Consider the following 19,912-nt stretch of genomic DNA (forward strand, 5'->3'; position numbering starts at 1 on the left):
TTTCAACCCTCTTCAAAATTCCAGTTTTTAAATTTTATTCCCATTTACTTCCAGTAACTAATATTTTTCCAAGATAAATTTAGACTGCCTAACTTTGTCACAAATTATAGACCACAAACACTCATACTTCAAACTATTAAGTCCTCCCCAGTCTACTTTCCTCCAGACTTGGCCAACCCTCCCCTTATTTTTGCTACCATAAACTTATTCCGTGAACACTGTACAAATGAGACACAGACAAAACCTCAAGCATGTTCATGAAATTACATTTTGTGTAATGACGCCAACTCAGTATATACATGAATGTCATATGATTCCATGATCCATACATGTAGAAACGTTGCCAGGAAGCGATCACACAAAAAATTATGTCCTTTCTTACAAAAATAGCACGTTCAAAGAACAGTCTAATTGGATTCCAAATCAGCAGCAAGGGCCAAATCCACTAAGCTGTCAAGCAGGTATGCAGTTCTAAATTCCAAACCATTAGGCCAAGTAAAATATAAAAATAGTTAACAGTTTCTCATCTTCATCCTGTTCTTTATTCCTGATTCCCTTTTTCAAAAGTTATCAACAAATTTCACACTGCATGTCAAATGATGTTGATTTAAAAACTGTTAACTTAGTGATGGCTCCTTTAGAAATAAAGGTGTAAGCACCAAGAAAATAAGAGAAATCTGGCATGGGGGAAAATCAGCCTAAAATAGAAAACAACTCATCTTAAACAATCTTCCTTTTTCAAACAACACAGCTGAGAAACTGTTTTGATTTTTTACATGGCCTTAAAGATTTGACAAGATAGCCTCTCTGTTTCAAGTTTTACAGCTTTCTTGCTCAGGTGCGAACTGCCAACCTTCCTATCAGTTATTTCTGGACAACTTTAACTGGTAACCAAATGCCATTAACTGCTTAGCAAAACTAGTACCTGCTAAGCAGGTTCATCTGCCTAGGAGCTTTCTGGAGATGACCCAAGTAATAAAGACACAAAATGTAAATGTTTGAAATATTTCCTATGTACACCCTCTCGGTCAATGCAGAACCCTTTGTCTTGTCCACATTATGTGTGATCAGGTCTCTGCGTACACCACTCAATAAATTAATGCCATCTATGTTACATAATGCTGTGCTGTCCCTAGCACTGGGTTATGGTGTATAAAACATACATGGGAAAAAAAACACAACATAACAGAATTGCAATCACTATTTCTTTCTATGTACATGCAATTTGTAGAAATTGGTAGCACAATTTTTTAACACCAGCCAAGAGCAGTGACTTGTATCCGCCCACAAGATATCACGACCATGAAAATGTTCTTACAGGTGATTTCTTAAAACGTAGACATACTTTTGCAGTTTTTAAGTGAGTGTTATTTTTTAATTATGCTCATCTTCACTCAGGTGTATGATCAGGCTTTTGGACAAGAATCAACCACATTTTGAACAAATGTTGCATAATAGCTTACTCGTTACTTTAGTTATTTATGAAAGAGTGAGAAAACTGGATCACACAGTGGTCAAAGTGAACAACTGGATCTCAACAAATTCCAATAATTGCATATCGTGCAATTCTTACACCTTTTGCGTTCCCCCGATTTCAGGTATGCAGACATTCAAATGGAAAAATTCAGTCATTCAGTTGCTTCACATTTTGCCCGGAATTTCCTGGGTATTGCCCCAAACCTCAAGACTTCTTCATGAAATATCCATCTTGTTTACTTTTGATAATGAATAATGTTTAAAGTGTTGACAATCACTCAACCTTTTCAGTTATATGGTACACATAAGTCATGGTTTTTTTTAAACACTAAGTGGAACTCACTGTTACTTATTACTTACGTAATTTTACTGTTAAGTGTCAAACATGCATCAGTATTAGTGTGACCCTTCTCAGCAGCATAAATGCTTCCGACATTTAGCTTGTTGGTTTGGGGGAGTGGAGATTTTCTTCTGCTGAATTCCCAGCTTTGACACACAAGCAACTATGGTCTAAAATCACCAAGAAAATTTTATGCGGTTATTTGTCTATACCAAAATGAAGCAAGCGCTCGCTCCACCCCTCCTATGAAGAGTGGCATCCCCTGAGCTCCGCCCCTAAATAAATCCTGGCCACGCCTCTCAATATGCTCTGCAAGGTGCATCTCGTTATACTTCCCTTTAGACACTAACAAATGCTAATGATACAAGCGGACAGTGACAATTAAGGCAGAAACTACACTGAGTTAAAGAGAGAACCTTTTAGCGTAGTTGCATCCAATGATTCAAACAACTAATAAATATATAGATGTTTTTCTTGTTGGGCGGAAATCTGACACTGATTCCATATGAACATCACTGGCAGCAAAGGGGGGGAGGAGTCTTTCCCCCCCCGCCTCTTTTCACCTTGGGGCTAATGGCCCACCACTATTGGCAGTTCCTTCAATGGCTGATGCATGATGGTTTCATAAATGGCCCTCCCCCTGAAAATCATTCTGCCCCCGTTGATGAACAAACACAACTCCTCCAATCATTCCATTCACCCCAAGAGGAACTTTTTCAAGATCCATCTCAACTTTTTATACACCCTCCATTTTATCCCAATCAGTAAAAAGCAGTAGCACACTATGAATGTTGACCACCATCCACCGGACGCCAGTCCGGGGGTCAAAGGGCAACGTGTCGATCGGGAGCTGGCTTCAGGATCCACTGCTGACATTAGATATCAAAGACTTAACTTTGTCAACAAAAAGACATTCAAACATCCTTGATTGATTGGCCATCGCCAACAGTTCCACAAGCATTAATTTCCAACTAATAAATTATGACCAGCTGAAACTCATGTAGGAAGCTGGGTGTTTAAAATTAAACTGAAGTCATTCTGTATTATGTTCCTTCCCCATTCACAATGATCACATTAAACTATACTCACTAACAAAACAAAACTTGCATTGATTTAGTCATCTACAATCATCACACAATCAAAGGTTGCATTACATTCTTCAGTACAAAAGGTTCTCAGCTTGAAAAAATTTGACTTCCATTAGCATCAAAGACAAAAACAGCTTTTAGCTCCTTTAACAGAGTGACATTTTCTTGAAATGTAAAACCACAATTTGTAATCTTTTAAAGACAAACAGCTGAAGTCTAAGGGACAACGGGGAAGGTGTGAACCAGGGAACCAACAGACCTTGTACATGTATACAGGAATCAAAACAGGGCACCAGCTGTGCTCCTGTTGCTCCACCAGGCACTGTTTTTTATGACTTAGAACGGAAATACAGATGCAGTACCGCTGTAAGAGAAACACTGGCCTTGCACAGGGCTTGATGAATTGAGATCCCATTGATTGGAGCACAACATACTTCGTTCCCCAGCAAGTAAGGAATCTCATTCCAAAGAGCAAACAAACAAGTGACTTGCTCCTGACAGCATTTGTTTCTCCACGTTGATGAGATAAGATCAAGGCACAGTGCTGATGTTGTATGATTCACTACTGTCTGGTTACTTCTCAGTCTACATGGTGTTTACTACCCAGAAGCAATCAATCATTCTCTCTATTTTTTCTTCTTCTACCACGTGTGCTCAATCATTATTGTAGACCAGCCTTCATTCTGGTTCCAAATTAAAAGTCTCTCGTGTATAAAAAAAATTGATATGGAGATCAATCTAGGGCATACCATCAGGGGAAAAATTTCACACTTGCAACACAGAACTCACAGTTTGTCTAGCTTTAGGAACCAGCTAGCCTTCCTGACAAGGCGTTTGACATAGATTTCTCCACTAAATGTTAACCCCTTCGCACCGAGAGGCGGCTATAGCCGCCGTACAAATTGAGATCCCCAGCCTGCTTTTCAGCTATTATTCTCAGCCCATGCTAGAGCCAACACGGTGAAAAAAGGCAGACCCTGGCTCTTGTGTATATGGTAATTGGCCTTTGTGTGTAGCCCAGAAATGAAAAGACTGATTTTGCATCATAATCACCAGCTTCACAATAGTCCCCACTTTGAAAAGAGGCAACGGGAATGTGGAAGCTTGAGTAGAGCCACTGAACAATCAGCCTTTTCACCGTGTAATTTAAAGCGTGCAGAGCACACTGGGCCACAAACCGAGAATTTGCGGTTTGGAAGGTGGCCTTCCCGCCGAGAAGGGGTTAAAGGATGCTAAAATCTCTAACTGCTTTGTCTGTCAAATTTTTGTTTTGTCCATCAAGATTGCAACAGTTGTACAACTACAAGTACACATAATCATAAAATATTTTGGAATTATTAAGAACGAATTTTGCACTTTCTACTTCATGCAGTAAAAGATTAAAAAAGAAACAATCTGAAGTCTTCCTGAATTTGAGGCAAATTTTAACTGAGAAACCCTGTATGTATTTCAAAAATACTTTGTACACATCTCAGTGCAAATAACCCAACGGCCAAAGGCAATCATTCTGTACAGTCATAAGAAAAAATCTTTGCGGCCTAAACACTTTCAACTTCTTGATTCATCCCAAAAATATTTCATAACAAAAATAGTTTGGCATTTAAAAATGGCTTCTGGAACTAGCAATTGGGGAGCAAGGCAAAATTCAGTCTCTTTTCCTTCCAACATATTTGTTTCCACTTTCCACTCTCCAGTCAAGCTCAACACGACTTTTCTTTTGCATCTTTAGTTTTTCAACTCAACAGATTACGGTACATCCACATTTTCTTGCCCTCAACAGCAACAGATTTCAGCAGAACTAAAGTATTAAAAATGAACTTCTAAAGTAGAAACCCGGCATTGTATCACATACTTCAGAAGCTGTTCCACCAACATATCCATGAGCGCGGAAAAATTTAGATTATCAGTAAAACCACGTAGTGTCGTCCACTTGGCACACGTTTCTAGTTAACTAATCTTAAGTTGTGAACATATATCACACTTCAGTGATTTTACTGCCCGATCATGATCCTCACAATTGCAAACAATGCTGAGTACTTGAACACATGAAAAGGAATACAAATGTGGATATGCAAAAAAGCTGTACAGTAATATACTTTGGTGAACTCTTCTAAACTTCCCTCTGTGTTTGTGCAAACACTGGCGATACAATTCAGTTTAATTAATAAGGCAAGTTAGCACACAAGTAGTTCAACGTAACTCTACGATCTGGACATGTCTTGTTTTGCATATTAAAAAAGATAAATAAATGGGAGTCCTAACACGATTTCTCCCCTAATTTTGCCGGAAGATACGCAAATTTAGCTGCGAGATCCAGCACTATGTAGAGATGATGTTGGTAGTGGAACCTGCATCCACCCCTAGTGAGCCCAGTTCACTTAGTGCTTTATCTACTGGGTTACCAGTCCTGGCACAATTGAGCAGGCTTTCCTAAGGGGTGAACATTTGCCTGGGTTAATTTCCTACCCGTTTGTCTTCCCTTGAAAGCTTCATGGTGCAAAATCCTACATGCATCATTTCTGACGTTGTGATCTAGATGGTATCTACAGCCACTAACCACAACCATCCTCCAACATCTATGGAGATTTAATCCTCAATTTGCAGAATTTTGACAAAGTTGGGGCAACGCAGACCAGACTAGTAAGCTATTTTCACTTCTGACGGAGCTTTTGGTGTCCCAATCATGTTTACAAGCAAGGAAAGTCCCAAGGATTGATGATAAGGATATATAAGAAGGGTTAGATTTTGAAAGATACGGGCAGTTTCCTCACAAAATATTCCTCCAAAGAACTACCAAGAATAAGGGTGAGTGAATCACAATGAAAATGTGTGAAATCTAGCTTATTTATCCAACAGCTCCTAAAAAAAATTTATTTGAACGAAGGAGAGGATTTGTTGTTTTCTTCCGTTTTTGAGGAGAGATGATTTTTTAATAATTATTATTTAGTTGACATGTCTGTCAATAACAGTCACTTTTTGGACATGTCACTTGAAATATTATGAGGACCATTACTAGTGAAGCTTGATGAAGAAATGAAAAAGAACAAATTTCACTCAAACTTTTTTGTCATGAGTCTGTGTGTTAGACAGTCTTGATGGCTCACTTAACGTTTTTCCCCCAAGCGTATACCGGTGTGTGTCCTGTTGCTCTGCTAGTTAATTTAATGCTGTGATGCATTTTGAAATCCCTTGTAGATTTCCTCCTAAAGAAACAAAGTTGATAGCGTTGGGGGCCAAACGTCACACAGCCGCTATGCTACAAATGACAAGCAAGCTGGTAACTCAGTGCTGCATTAATCTGGTTCTCATCAGGGGGTTGGCCAGTGGCGGAATGGTCCATTGCATTAACGAACCAACAACTGACTGTAAGTGGCACTGCTCAGACCAAGGCCCAACCGCAACTTGTGCCTAAGCCTCTAACCCTTGGATCCTTTGATGGTCTCATGGTGACTATGAGCAGCGAGCATAGAGTTGACTTTGCCCAAAAAACAGTCACGCAGCAGTGGCCAAAATCGCGACACGCTTTAGCGTAAGCACACCTAGGCTGTGACAAATGCTTGGGGGTTTGTTTTCTGCTGAGAGTAACGGCACGAAACTTGGCCCCCAAATACCCAAGTAGGAGAGCAACATGGCTCGTTATAGAACAAGCAACGACACGGTAAAATATACTACAGATGAGCCTACAGCCACAGGATGTCATAAACTGGCCCAATGGCAAACGCGTAACACCTACTCAGCATTATGCTTGAATTACAGACTGACTGATTTGTCATCACTGATCAAGGTCATTCAAGGACAACGGGCAAATCAGAGGCAAGCATTTGAAAACTGTTCACGTCAGATTCATGGATTTGTTTGCAGGGGCGTGTCTAGATTATGGTGCAACATCTACAGTACCGTGGTCGACCCCCACCTACAGAAGGGGGCGGCGTGACAGGTGCAAAGTAGGCCTGAACTTTGACATCAGGATGTTGTGCCTGGAAAAAGTTGAAAAAAGAAGAAAAATTTGATTGAAGTATCAAAAGGTCTTAAGCATTTTTGTGTCTTTGAAGAATTTGAATTCCAAAGTTACCTTTGCTTTACCTTTAAATGTAAAAATCACTTAAGTACAAAACTGCTGCATACAAACTATTCAATGAAATATTCAGGATGAAAAAGAACAATAATTGTGCTTTCAAAAAGTCATTTCCTGAATAAGGGAGAACTGGATGGTAAGGTAGATGAAACAGAATAATTGTTTTTCCATTCCAAGACAAAAAATGTAACATAATCTGACGATAAGAAAATTATTTGCTCAAGGCCTCCCGGACCCTTTGTTTTAATGTCACTGTCCTGAATTGGATTGGAAACCATCAGCCTGCTAGCTTGACGGTCGAGTGGGTAAGACACCTGCACAAGCAACCTAGAGGTTCCGGGTTCTAATCCAAACGGATTTCAACTGGATCTTCACACTTACCCTTAGCCGCCTGATGCCGGCTCTGGTGATCAGCTGGCAGTCATACAGCTCGATCCTCTGCAGGCTCTGGCAGCCCATCAGGTGTTCCAGCGCCACGTCAGTGATCAGCGGACAGTTGTCCAGCTCGATGACCTGCAGGTGCTCCGTGGCACAGGCGCTGGTGCCTATATGGCGGATCCCCTCGTCTGTGATCAGCTCGCAGTGGGAAAAACTCTGCCGGGAGAAAGTCGTGCAGCTAAATCTTTTTTAATCGCCAATGCAGGGTCATTGGCTCGGACATGTTGGCCAGTTTCACAAAGTAATACATACACAGAAGCTTGGTTAGTGCAGAAAATCCTGGCTAATAGCCCAAATGGGTTACCAGCTAACTTTTCATGTGCTGCATACTGCCTGAGACTGACTACAAGCTGAGTTTTGCTTGGGTGTAAATATGCTGAACAATATTTCTGACAGCTCTATGAATTTGGCCCTGGCCTGAGCACTATACCTAGTTCAGCAGTTCTCGCTTGTAGATCAACACTGACTCTGGCTTGAACACCAAAAACAGTCCAGCATCATGCCTGTTGACCAACATTTGCTAAGTACTTGTCTTCTGAAAGCTGGCCCCACAAAACTGTAGGATACGATTGCATATTCAAAATGGAAACATGACCTTCTTACGAGCAGAGGAAAAGATACGGTGTAAACAGGTGAAATCTCTGGGGCTAGATTCAGGAATCAAAATGACAATGCTTACTAGTTCTTGCAATGAAGGGCAACCATTTGCCAAATGCAACAACGTGGAGTCGGTAATCTGGAAAGAAGAGCAAAATGTGATGATATCAAATATTCACCATGGAAAAAATGCCTCTTGATATTCCAAATCTCGTCAGGTTAAGATCAAACTCTGATAACTATTAAAATGAAAAACTCATACGCTTAATTTAAAAAATCGCACATCACATTTTTTTTAAAGTCATGGACACTACCAATTAGATGAACAAAACTTAAACTTCCCGTCAGCTGATGAAAAAGACCATATTTGTGTTTACAAAACGAAAGAAAATTTTTCATTATTTTTGGCAAAAAAAAAAGAAAATCTCACAATTCAATTAAAACACCTCTTGCCACAAAAAGCTTACCAGTGAACATTCTTCAAGATCCATCCTCTCCAATTCTGAACATGTCTGAAAAAGGGGAGAAAAAGAAAGTGATTTTTTGTCAGTCTTTTCCTAAAGAATATCTCAAGTATTTCTCACTCCAACACATCACGCACCCAGGGTATTCCGGACTTTGTTGCACCAGTTTGAACACCCACCATGAGCTACAAACATTTCTTCTCATCATCTGTCCCTTGTATGGTGTACAAATTTCAACTTCAACATGGTTTGAAGACCATGAAATGGTTTCACACAAATCAATGAGATGACATTTCCAAAAGTAATAACATTTCTTTGCACACAAATTTCTTGAAAGGACTTGAAAGGAAAGGTTTACTCACTCTTGCTAACGCTTGGAAACCATTATCTGTAAACTGAGAGCAGCTGGCCACTTCCAATGTTCTGTTGAAGAAAGAACAATTTTATAGAGTACCGAAGTGTGACGTCATTTAGATCCAGTTGATGCCGTACAAACTAATGGAGTATGCGCATGCGTTGGTTCATGCACTGGTACACGCGCTTTTACACACATAAGTGTGCGTGTGACGTATTCACTTCGGTACTCTATTGCCAACGTGACTAGGGTTCAACAGATGGCAACGTATTAATATTGTGATTTCATTAATCTGAGCCATGAAGCAAGATTTCTGTTCCTTGACTATGAGTTTGTCTGAGTACAAAGAAAATCCTCAGTGGTCAATTTTTCACGGTTGATTTGAGGAAAGATGCCCAAGGTGGTCTGATTGCAAGAATGGAAGAAAGAGAGAGGTGTCACTCACCTGAGTTTGTGGCAGAAGTTACTGAGTGCTATTAGCGTTGCGTCGGTGAGGTGCGTGCAGCCGGAGAGGCAGAGAGACTGAAGCTTCCGGCAACCCTGAGCCAGTCTCTGCATACCTTCGTCTGTCATCAACTGAAAAAATCAGGGAGCAGAAACAAATCCACATCTGTCAATGGGTGACAATTCAGAGGTCCACAAACTTGAATTCATGAAAAATGTGCAGTATGCACGTGAAACAAAGCGATGAGCTTCTTATGAAAATTGATTGAAAGGGAAGTCAGCAATGCACCATGAATGTGACAATATGTATACTGCGCTTATGAAAACACTGCCTTAAAATCTGTATTTTAAGGCCAAGTTATTTTCCCCCACCGGTTGAATGACAAGATATCCACAGCCAAATCTGTTGCTCTGGATTAAAGCTCCAGGTCACATTTTGTTGACAGCTCTATTAGGCATTGCGAGATAAGGAAAACTTGATGAGTCATGGGACTTACCGTGCAACCTTGAACATTAAGGGTTGTCAAGTTGGGACTGTGGATTCCTAGATGAGTGAGGGACTCTTCTGTTAACTGAATATAAAAAGAAAGTTTACAAAGGAGGTTAAGAGAAGCTTGCAAAGTGGTCTTTCCTGTACATGTAAGCACAGCATTGGCTTCAGAAAAATTCTTAAGAGGGAAGTAGTATAGATGAACTTGAATGGAACATTATCTGATATCTGCAGCTCTTTTTTGTTATAGAAACTTAAACCCTGTTTGTATAAAGGGTTTGCATGGCTGCCATCTTGCAGGCCTGTGCTTTTGTACCACAGGGTGTGCACAAAGGAGGTTTCTCTGTGGAACAAAAGCACTGCCCTGCAAGATGGCTACAACAGAAAGCCTCTATACATATGTCCATATGCATTATTTACATCGGTTTTTAATTATCTTTCTGGTCCATTGTCTTATTCATTTTGCATTGTATTTCCTGTTTGGTCATACCAGAGGGGACAAACTTTAAGAAAAGATGGAGTCAGAGTTCCCTACTACCTTTCTGACTTAGCAAAACTCCAACAATGAAATTTTGTCCCGTTGACCAATCAACGTTTGTTATTTGAACATGTGATTCCAGCCTTATAAAGCATTTATGCTCTGATGAGTGTGAGTCAAAAAGTACTTTAGCATGCCTTTCTCATTTACTGAACTCTATTTTCCAGTTCTGAAGTACCAAACAATTATTCATATCAATGGACTTTTTGAACAGAATGCCTCACAGCAACAGTATGCAGAACTACCCACATTTTCCAGAGCGCCAAATTTGTCTAGCACCAATAAGCTTTCACTGAAATAAACAGGCTATTCGATGCCATCAATCCCCGTCCAAACAATCAAAGATCATGCAGCTTACTTCACGCTAACTCTCCAAAGAATTAAATGAGTCACAAAACCACAGTAGTTCATTTAAAGAGCACATGATCCTCCCATCCCTAGTAATCATAGTCCCGCCTCCTCGCTTACTTGATGGCATCCTTTACAGATCAGCACGGCTAATTTGGGACAGCCCCTTGCCAAGGCCTCGATGCCGTTGTCTGTCAGGTTACACCAAGACACATTGAGATAGCTCAGGTTGTGACATCCATCACTGAACAGATTCAGAAAAGATGCTTCAGCACAATGGCCTTTTTTACAAGATTTTTAATGTAATATTGTCTATCTTGCTTATATAATAAGAAATCCAGGAGGTTGGACACAACTTTTGTGGAATTAGGAAGGTAGAGCCCAACCAAGGTTAATTGACATGGGCCACGATGCTCCTTGACTGGTTAAGTGAAGGCTCCATTGGTGGGACCTGCCCTTCGTTGGTTCACAGACTATAAAATGCCCATGTTGCGGTCACAGAGCTATCAACAAAACCAAAACTCCCTACCAACAAGGCTCCTTTCAAGGGGGCGCTTCTGTTCAAGGCAGAAAGATGGCTTCAGAAGCTTCAGGATATTTCCTGGTTAGAATGGCCAGTGTGTTAAGGTCAACATCACTTTCAATCTGTGCCTACAGAGGCATTATTGTCAGAGAGTCCAGTTGACCTTTACCTGAGGTACTTGAGAGCCTGGTCTGTGATGGACGTGCAGGAGTCTAGCTTGAGCCTGTGGAGTTTACTGCAGTACTTGCTCAGGCTGGCTGCCGTCTTGTCTGAGATCTTCTTACAGTCACTCATCCGCAGAATCTCTATATTTCTGCAGTTCTGTGCAAATGTGCTGTGCCGAGGAAACAGGCAAATGGATGAACTGATACTGACTAAAAGTGAAAGGCAGAGTAATGGGATTTGTCAGAAATGAAATTGGTCATGCTCAGCATGTTCCGTGTTACATGTACATGGACATCTTATGTGTGTACTGGCACCTGTAAAACTCGGCCACATAATCTGCTCTGACTTGCAATAACCTTTCACCCTCTCACTGCCAAAGAATGGACAGAAAAATTTCCTCTTGGTGCACAGTGCAAACATGTACATTTCTACAGAAATTGGTCATGCTTAGCATGTTCCATGTTACATGTACATGAACATCCTACGTGCGTACATGGTGAGCTCCCCACAAAGGGGCATAGCTCCTTTGCAAAGACCACCAACTCTTGATCCAAAGACAAGCCAATGACGACTCGTTAATGAGAATTCAATTACTCATCGACACCGGTACCTCAACAAAACAACAGTCAAATATCCAAACAGCAACACGATGTCATGTGTTGAGTGAGCCCTCCTGAGTTCTAACATCAACACTTACTTGAGAGCATCATCTGTGACATTCTGGCAACCATAGAGGCTGAGATTCTTGAGGAAGCCACCGCATCGTTTGGAAATATGTTCAACCACTTTCCCCTGAGAGAGATCGACATTACGTTCAGTTTTGGGCCATAACAAAAAATACATTTCTCAAAACTCACTCCTCCCTGATTTTTAACTATTGTCAAGTTGATCAAACTTTTTCAATTTACAAACAGTCCAAAGCAGTGTTCTTCATGAATAAAGCTGGCTCTCAGATGAGGTACTTTGCCATTATTCATTAAAGCATGCCGCTATTTGGGAATGAGTGATCAAGCACGATGCTTTTGTATGAGCAGCAATTCAAATAAATTTCCCAATAATTTCTATTCCTACCACCTATCAGTTGCGATGACAGGATTGTAGCAGAATCCTTCACAAAGCCTTTTGAGAAAGGTTCACCCTGGCTTCAAATGTCACAGCTTTTCGCAGCATTTCATATTTAAATATTTCAGGCAAATACACTTAGTAAGCAATGTTCCATTGCAAGTCTACTTTCTGTTCTGATGAATACATTTCCTTTCAGATCTTAGATAACCTGTTTATCTCTCACTTGTGATGCAACAATCCCACCCATAAGTGGAAATCAAATCACGTCTTCATGATTAAAAGGAGCAGGAAACCATTCCAGAAGTCAGGTGTGGTTTATCTACACATCCAACGGACATGTCAAGGCCCAAAGGCCAAAAATCCATCTAAAACTGACTGCCTGGATGGTATCAATATATCAAAACTAATGAACGCTTCCTTGTTTTCAAAAAGTGGTATTTCTAATGGTGAAGCACTTCAATATTGTATTTCACATGATACAAATGTTTACCATGTTTTATCTATTTTAACAATAAAAACAGAGCCATCTCTTTATAGTTACTATTTGACAGGATGCACAGTTGTTTACATACTGACCTGGCTGACTGCCAGATGACACATATCGTACCTCAGCTTTTTCAGAATTTTCATATTTGAAAAATTCTTCACAGTCATCGCTACACTGGATATTGTTTCGACATGCACTTATGCCAACACATCAAATACAAGTAATCCCACAAGCAGAGCATTAGATTTGTTCTGACGTACCTCGACATCCTTCTGGAAGTTAAATAAATCCACCTTCTGCCAGTTGCTGCCATCTAGAGCAAGCTGGTTCCAGGCCTACAAGCCATTAAAAATCTAACGTAAACATTTCTCCAAGAAATGGGTGACCCTCAAGCCACGTCACTTTCTATACAATCTACATGTAGCATCCAGGGTAAAAGCAAGTACACGTAACAGCAGCCAATTCAGCTGCATGTATGTGAGTACTTATAAGTTTGATACGGAATGGTTCCACTTTGGGTAATTAACAATAAGAAAAGTTGCCGTCAGTGCTTTAAATTGAAGTTAAACTTCCACATAATAATGCAGACGAATCACTTGCATACATGTACACTACCCTGTAAAATAGCATGGGTAACTTTGTACTTTCTGGCAGGTCGGAAGATTTACAATGAATTAAATCATTTTTAAGGAAAAGACAAAAGCACTCAAAAGGGCTTATGAGTTTACAACTAAATCCTCCAAAATCCATGAACTTTAACAAGCAGAGAATTATGCCTACTTTCCATGTTACATAGGCTCTACTGCAAGATGGAGAAACAGACAGCATCTACATGTACATGAATGTAATGCTCCCAGGTCCTTCAATATATAGAAGAAAAAATCCCATCAAGATTGTGGGCTGATATCAGAAAATCAGTTCCCTTGAAATGGGATTATTCGATGCACCGTCACGCGTACCTTGGAAACCTGGGCACATCGACACAGGCTCACCACATCTAGGTATGAAAATATCCTGGAGGAAGCAAACATACAAGAAGGTAATTAAAAGGACCAGGCCAAAGTGGGACACATAATTCAATAGTCCGATTATATTTTGCCTCAGTGAAAATTAGTGCATAATACAAGGCTGATCTGAGGCCTACAGACACGGCGTTCCGTTTCCCAGAATAAAAATCAGCTTTGCGCACCACAGTGGTTCGCTGCAGTAGGCCGTGCGGTGGACAGAAATGTGAATATCAAACATGAAAAAAAAAGAAATAAAAAATCAACTTCCAAACAAATTCTATGAAATTGTACTTGTACACACACACTCATTACCTGGTAAAATTCAGGTGAAAACATTCACGGATTATATTCTCAAGGACTTGTAGCTACATGGACAATTTGTCCAACATCCTGCTGACAATTAGTTCTGGTTTTATCCTCTCATCAGCGTACCAATACATAAAGCAATCATTCTTCCCATGTAAACGCCAATGGGAACTGCTAATGATTATCATAATAATAGCCCGGTGTGCTTACAGCAGGCCTTCGGGTAGAGCTATAAAAGTACACTTTGGTAAACATAACACGCCTGTCATGCACGGAAACACTTAGTTTCTCAGAAAAGTCACTCAGCAAAATGGAATTCATGCCATCCAATCGAATGGACACGGCGTGCTGCAGAGGCTGCATGCAAGTGTTGAATTTTTTACGGGCTTACACTGTACACGTCAGCATACACATAGCGACACTACAGCAAGATGTCAATTATTACATTCTATATGTATGTGTGCGTGTGTTAACCTAATTCCCCTCCCCAAGGTATTACTGTAACAGGAAACTACCTAATAAGACATTATAAGACACAATTAAGCCATGCTGTGCAGTAATGAAGGCTTCTTTTATTGCCAGAAAAATTTAAAGGAACCAGGAATAGAAATATTTCTAGAAATTTTACTAAAACCCTTGAAATTGCATCTTGGGTTTCAGTTAACCTTATTTTGATTTTGTTTTGCAATTTTAACTCATATTTTAGGGTTTTTTTTGTTTTTTATGCTAATGAAATTTGTATATTCATGAGAAGAACTATGATGTAATCCAAGGCACTGAATCTCATTGTTGCACTGATTTGTGCACAGAAACTTTCTAGATTTGTTTAACAACTGCTATAGCAGATTTTTTTGGCAATTTATTGCTGTGTAAGTATATGGCAAAAATCCAGCCAAAAATCCTTTTCAAAGAAATGCTCCTAGAAAGCAAATTTGGGATTCACAATTTAAACATGAAAACATGCAACCTGAACCATGTCTTCCTGGATTTACATCAAAGCACCCTCACTTGTCCAGAAATGCTTGGTCAACATTTAATGTTTGAAAAAGTGCACCGTTCAGTTCACGTAATTCAAAAAAAATGTCAACCAGTCTTCATACATAGAAGAATACAGAGATACACAAAAGTGATTCAAAGAAAAATTCATTTCCTGGTTCCTTTAAGGCCAATCAAGCCTGCATTAGAAATAGACATGTAGTGAAGTTCTTTTCAAAATAAAATAATAGTGTCTGCAAACTAGTGCAAAAAGGAATGCAAGATCTTGATGCATATAGGGAACACAGTGGTGTAATTTAGGGTTTCTTCTTTGCTACATTTCTGTTCTGTTCCATTGATAAGTTTTGCTTTTTAATTTAACTCTTTTATTGTATGCTCACACTTAAATTCTTCATTTAGTAGAGTTTTTCGATTGCAGCTTGTGTAACAAAGGAAATTATCCCCTCAACACTTGATTCGTTGGGTATTAATTGGGTATTTTATTGACTAAGTAAATATCTTAAATAAATTTAAATAAAACAAAGTTCATTAAAAGTAAATTTCTGTCACAGACCTTAATTCCACACAGTTCATACAGTTTCTCATAAAAATCTTCTTAAATTTCAACATTCCCAAGTCTTACATCTCACAAACCCTGGAAATGCACTTTGATGAGGAATTATGATTTTTGCAGGAACAACAAAAATGTACAACGCAAATAACAGCATGAAATTGCAACATTTTACGGACGGGCTCATGAATTGTATTAAATCTACAGCGGAGGAATGCGGGGATCAAAAGATGTGCATTTCCAATTTAGAAAAATGAAATAATAAAATGGAAAGCACTTCCTTTGAAATGTCAGGGCTGTCAGCAATAATGTGAATCAAAGTCAAATTTATCTTTAATACACATCTGAATTATGAGCCCGGACTGTGTTCACTTGAGGCACATGCACCAGTGTGTACGTGCACTTCACGAACAATCAAATATAGCATCAAGAGAGAGAGCTAGGGAGAACCGACAGGAAAGCGGACCTCATGGGAGTAAATCATGCAAGTCCGGTCTCAAAAACGTATCTGACAAAAGGCACTTTATACCTTTGAACATGCTCAAAATGCCAGCCTACTGTACATAAGTTTACACATGGGCATATTGGGAGGCAACTGAGATTGACTGTGTGGCTGAGGACACCTTCAGTGACACATAAAACAGTGTCCTCCAACCTGACATGTAGCCTGGCCGCCTACCAAGTCTCCCATCATGTTCAACAAGTAGCCACCTGAGCTTTAAAATCTGGCCACCAAATTTAGAAATTTACATTCTGGAATATTTCAACTCACGCTGTATAATCTTGGTGAAAACAAAAGCTGTGTATGTTTGCTATTAATCCCAAAGAGGCACAGGACTTTTGACAAGTGAGCCATAACTAAACCCCCTGTTTCAATATTTTTGTCAACCTCCATCAAGTGTGAATTGAACACCTGGAGAACCCTGTTAAGTATTAAGCCTGAACTGAAGTCATTTAATTCATTTCAAAAATTTTTAGTTTGTGAGGCTAATTACATTTAGTAATTTCGGGATTGAAAAAAAAATACTATTTGTGCTCCATTTTCTGAGGGGTTAGGATGGTCAGCCAACCTACACATACCTTAAGGTGTCCTCCTTTGGAAGTTTGGAGTTGATGAGGCACTCATCATCCCGTAGGATCTAATCAAAAATCAAAAGATAGGGACCAAAAAAATCAGTGAAAATCATTTCCAAAATTTGATCGAGAACTGGAAATGAGGGTAACATGAATATACCTGTACATGTTGGAGCTGACAATTAGTGAAAGCAGTGGACAAAATCTCAGAGTCCCATAAAAGATACCTGTATATTGGTACCTTGATCACACTGCAACCCCTCTGAACATAGGCTGGGCTGGCTTCATATTAGATCTCTATGCAGGTTTATGTACATTCTGAAGGCTCTCAATCCCTGGTCTAAGGGTTGAAAATGAGCCATCTTAAGTTCCAACCCATGCAAAAGCTCCCTAAAATGCCAAAGTGGTTACCAAAATCACTGGATGTGGATTAGAGTCCATCAGAGATTCTGAACTGTGAAATGCCTACTGACAAAACTCACTGATTGTTTATTAGACACTACACTGTTTCGGACAGCAGACTTTTATTGTGTGCCTGTAAAGATGTGACTGCCCTGGATAATTACCAGTGGGCATAATTGGAGCTTTTTCCTGAGGATTGAATTACCAATTACCACAGGCTTGGAAAAGAAACCACTTCACGATCAGGGCAGTTTGTCAAATGAAGGTTCACCTCTGAACAAAAGTAACCAAAGAACTGCTGGGTGACGTTACACTTGTGTCCCGGCTTCCTGATTGCTGCGGTATATTACAGGAGGGTCTCTAGGCTGTAGTTTTTTTACTGCTGGTAGTTTTGCTTTCGCAAGGAGGCACTGGCTCCAATTTAAACCCTGATACACTCAGAGGTCAAAAATGTCATCGTTGATTAGACAAGAGTTGGATGCCAGGATTTATTCAATTTGCAGCAGCGATAACAGGGTCAGCATTAATTCTAACAAGAGTCCTATCGGGAACGACTGCAATTTACAATGAAACAGGCGAATTGCCAAGGGAATACAGAATACAGACCTAATCATTTGAACCCCTTGCTCTCTGAGCCAGTTTGGGCCAGGGGTGCCTTCCTGGATTGAGATGCATCACTGTGTGGCAATTCACCAGTTCCAGACAACACCGACACAAACGAGCCCCATGCAATGAACGCGACAGTCATTAATGACGATGAGCGCACAGTTCTAGGGGTAACCGACACATAAATCTCTCTAACTGCAGACCTTGAGGTAGATAGAATAACTCTGACTTGAGGACACTGGAGCAGGTTAACACAAATGATGATCAACCATGAAATACTAAAGTCACCCACGCATCTCTTCAGCTGTTGGAAATCACAGCAACTTGGTGACGTTCCGTACTTCATTTTATCATTTTTCATTGCTGCTCAAGTATTGATTTTATTGTTGAAGATGCACTGACAAACAACATTGCAACTAAAGTGAACTGTCTACATAAATTTGGAAAACTGAACAGCAAGTGCCCATTTAAAAAGCACGAAGCAAACGAGATGAGGAAACATGTATGCATGGTACCATACTTGTATGCTTGAGGATTTAGGCACAGCAGCAGACAACTTTGTAGATATCAACATGGGAGAAATGTTATACCCACAGCTCTATGTCTCCAATTAATTATCACATGATGTCAACTGTTCTAGGCAGGAGATACACAAACGACGACAACGAGCTGTTCTGTTAATATAACCATGCTATAAGCTACCTCAAAGCATGTATGAATGACGACACAGGTTTATGGAAATGTACTGTGGATAAATTACTTGCACATGCAGAGTATGTACATACTATTTACTGAGTTTGGAGGAGCAAAAAACAACTTGGAGGGCATGCAAACTTCACAAGTTTGTTTGGAAAGTTCACAATGGAGTTTATTTGCTCAAAATTTTGCTCTAGCTTTCCTTTTAAGGGCTGGATGAAAGTGTGCCTTTTTTTTAATGTGGAGGGAAATGAACCATAATCTTTTGAACTGTGATAAGGGTCCGTGGAGATCAAAATGAAGACCAAACTTATGAGTACATTTACATGTACACTCGGTGTAATTAACATAGATGTTATGCATAGATGCATGCGTATTCAAATTTGGGTGTGAGAAAATAGAAATACACCGGTCGGCAGTTTCTCTTTCAAATGGATAGATCCTGATGTTTGTCTTTCTCTACTGTGTGTCACTGATCTCTCCCTTGAAGGTGCATCTGTGAGCCAGACTTGGGGTAATCTTTCCCCGGTTCCTAATGGATCAGAAGTGTGTGTATGGCTGGCTACTACCGATCATCCTCTTAAAGCAAATGACGTCGAGGATTTGAAGACTGTGTCAGGGAGTCGTGGATTCCGGGCAATCCAATTGTAGCATTGATTTTTTTTCCCCTGACCGTGAGCTGCCTGACGCTTGATAATATCGTGATAAGCAAACAGAGTGATTCGTGCGATCATACACAAATGCATTGGTGCTGAGGCACTGCCCACTATAAGCAAAATAAGCTATGGAAGACACACTGTTGTTCACATTGACGAAAGTTGAGAAAAGTACAGTCAAGAAAATTTATAATCCCCTGTCTAAAAAACCCTCGCCTTTTAAATGGATCATTTGGGATGTAACTGCCTTCAGAAATATTAAAGGTGACAGGGTCTAAAAATAATGTAATCTGGTTGACAATTATGACAGTTCATGCACTCACGACTTCATAAACTGGGGCATACTGTACACGTACATGAACATGTCATGTACATGTACATGTATACCAAGGGTTCTACACCAGATTGTACCAATGTACCGATACTGTACCTAATTCTGTCCTTTAATGTGTCTTTCCAAATTTTCACTGCCTTAAGGCAGTGAACGAAAATGTAAATTTCTAGGTACATGCATGTACATGTACCTAGTGTGTACAGCCTACAGGGTCCAACATATAAGACTCTAGAGGTCGACACAGTGCAGTTTTAACTATTTAAAAATTAGGCATACATCAAATGTTTCTTTCTTATTAATCTTCATCTGCAGGCAAACAATCAGGAGTCCTTAACAGAAAGCCCAGGCGGGTAAATCTAATTAATTCAAGCTGATCAACTCAATAACTTACC

The 19,912-nt window shown here is 39.9% G+C and overlaps 1 protein-coding gene across 1 annotated transcript in view; it reads right to left on the reverse strand.

Moving 5' to 3' along the window:
- Positions 1-254: 254 nt before the first annotated feature.
- The window catches only part of LOC110976167 (uncharacterized), a 29,496-nt gene continuing 9,838 nt past the window's right edge, over positions 255-19,912 (reverse strand). The window contains exons 2-14 of the mRNA XM_022229231.2: positions 16,833-16,891; positions 13,853-13,907; positions 13,154-13,228; positions 12,039-12,133; positions 11,346-11,510; positions 10,774-10,897; positions 9,775-9,849; positions 9,279-9,409; positions 8,841-8,901; positions 8,482-8,526; positions 8,097-8,153; positions 7,361-7,573; positions 255-6,881 (exon numbers count right to left, since the gene is read on the reverse strand). Of these exons, the coding sequence (XP_022084923.1) occupies positions 6,774-6,881; positions 7,361-7,573; positions 8,097-8,153; positions 8,482-8,526; positions 8,841-8,901; positions 9,279-9,409; positions 9,775-9,849; positions 10,774-10,897; positions 11,346-11,510; positions 12,039-12,133; positions 13,154-13,228; positions 13,853-13,907; positions 16,833-16,891 (1,263 nt within the window). The 3' untranslated portion in view covers positions 255-6,773. The remainder of the gene's footprint in view (positions 6,882-7,360; positions 7,574-8,096; positions 8,154-8,481; positions 8,527-8,840; positions 8,902-9,278; positions 9,410-9,774; positions 9,850-10,773; positions 10,898-11,345; positions 11,511-12,038; positions 12,134-13,153; positions 13,229-13,852; positions 13,908-16,832; positions 16,892-19,912) is intronic.

This window comes from Acanthaster planci, linkage group LG08, assembly GCF_054643075.1.
Source record: "Acanthaster planci isolate LZ-2023a linkage group LG08, COTS_SCS, whole genome shotgun sequence".
NCBI classification, from domain to species: domain Eukaryota; kingdom Metazoa; phylum Echinodermata; class Asteroidea; order Valvatida; family Acanthasteridae; genus Acanthaster; species Acanthaster planci.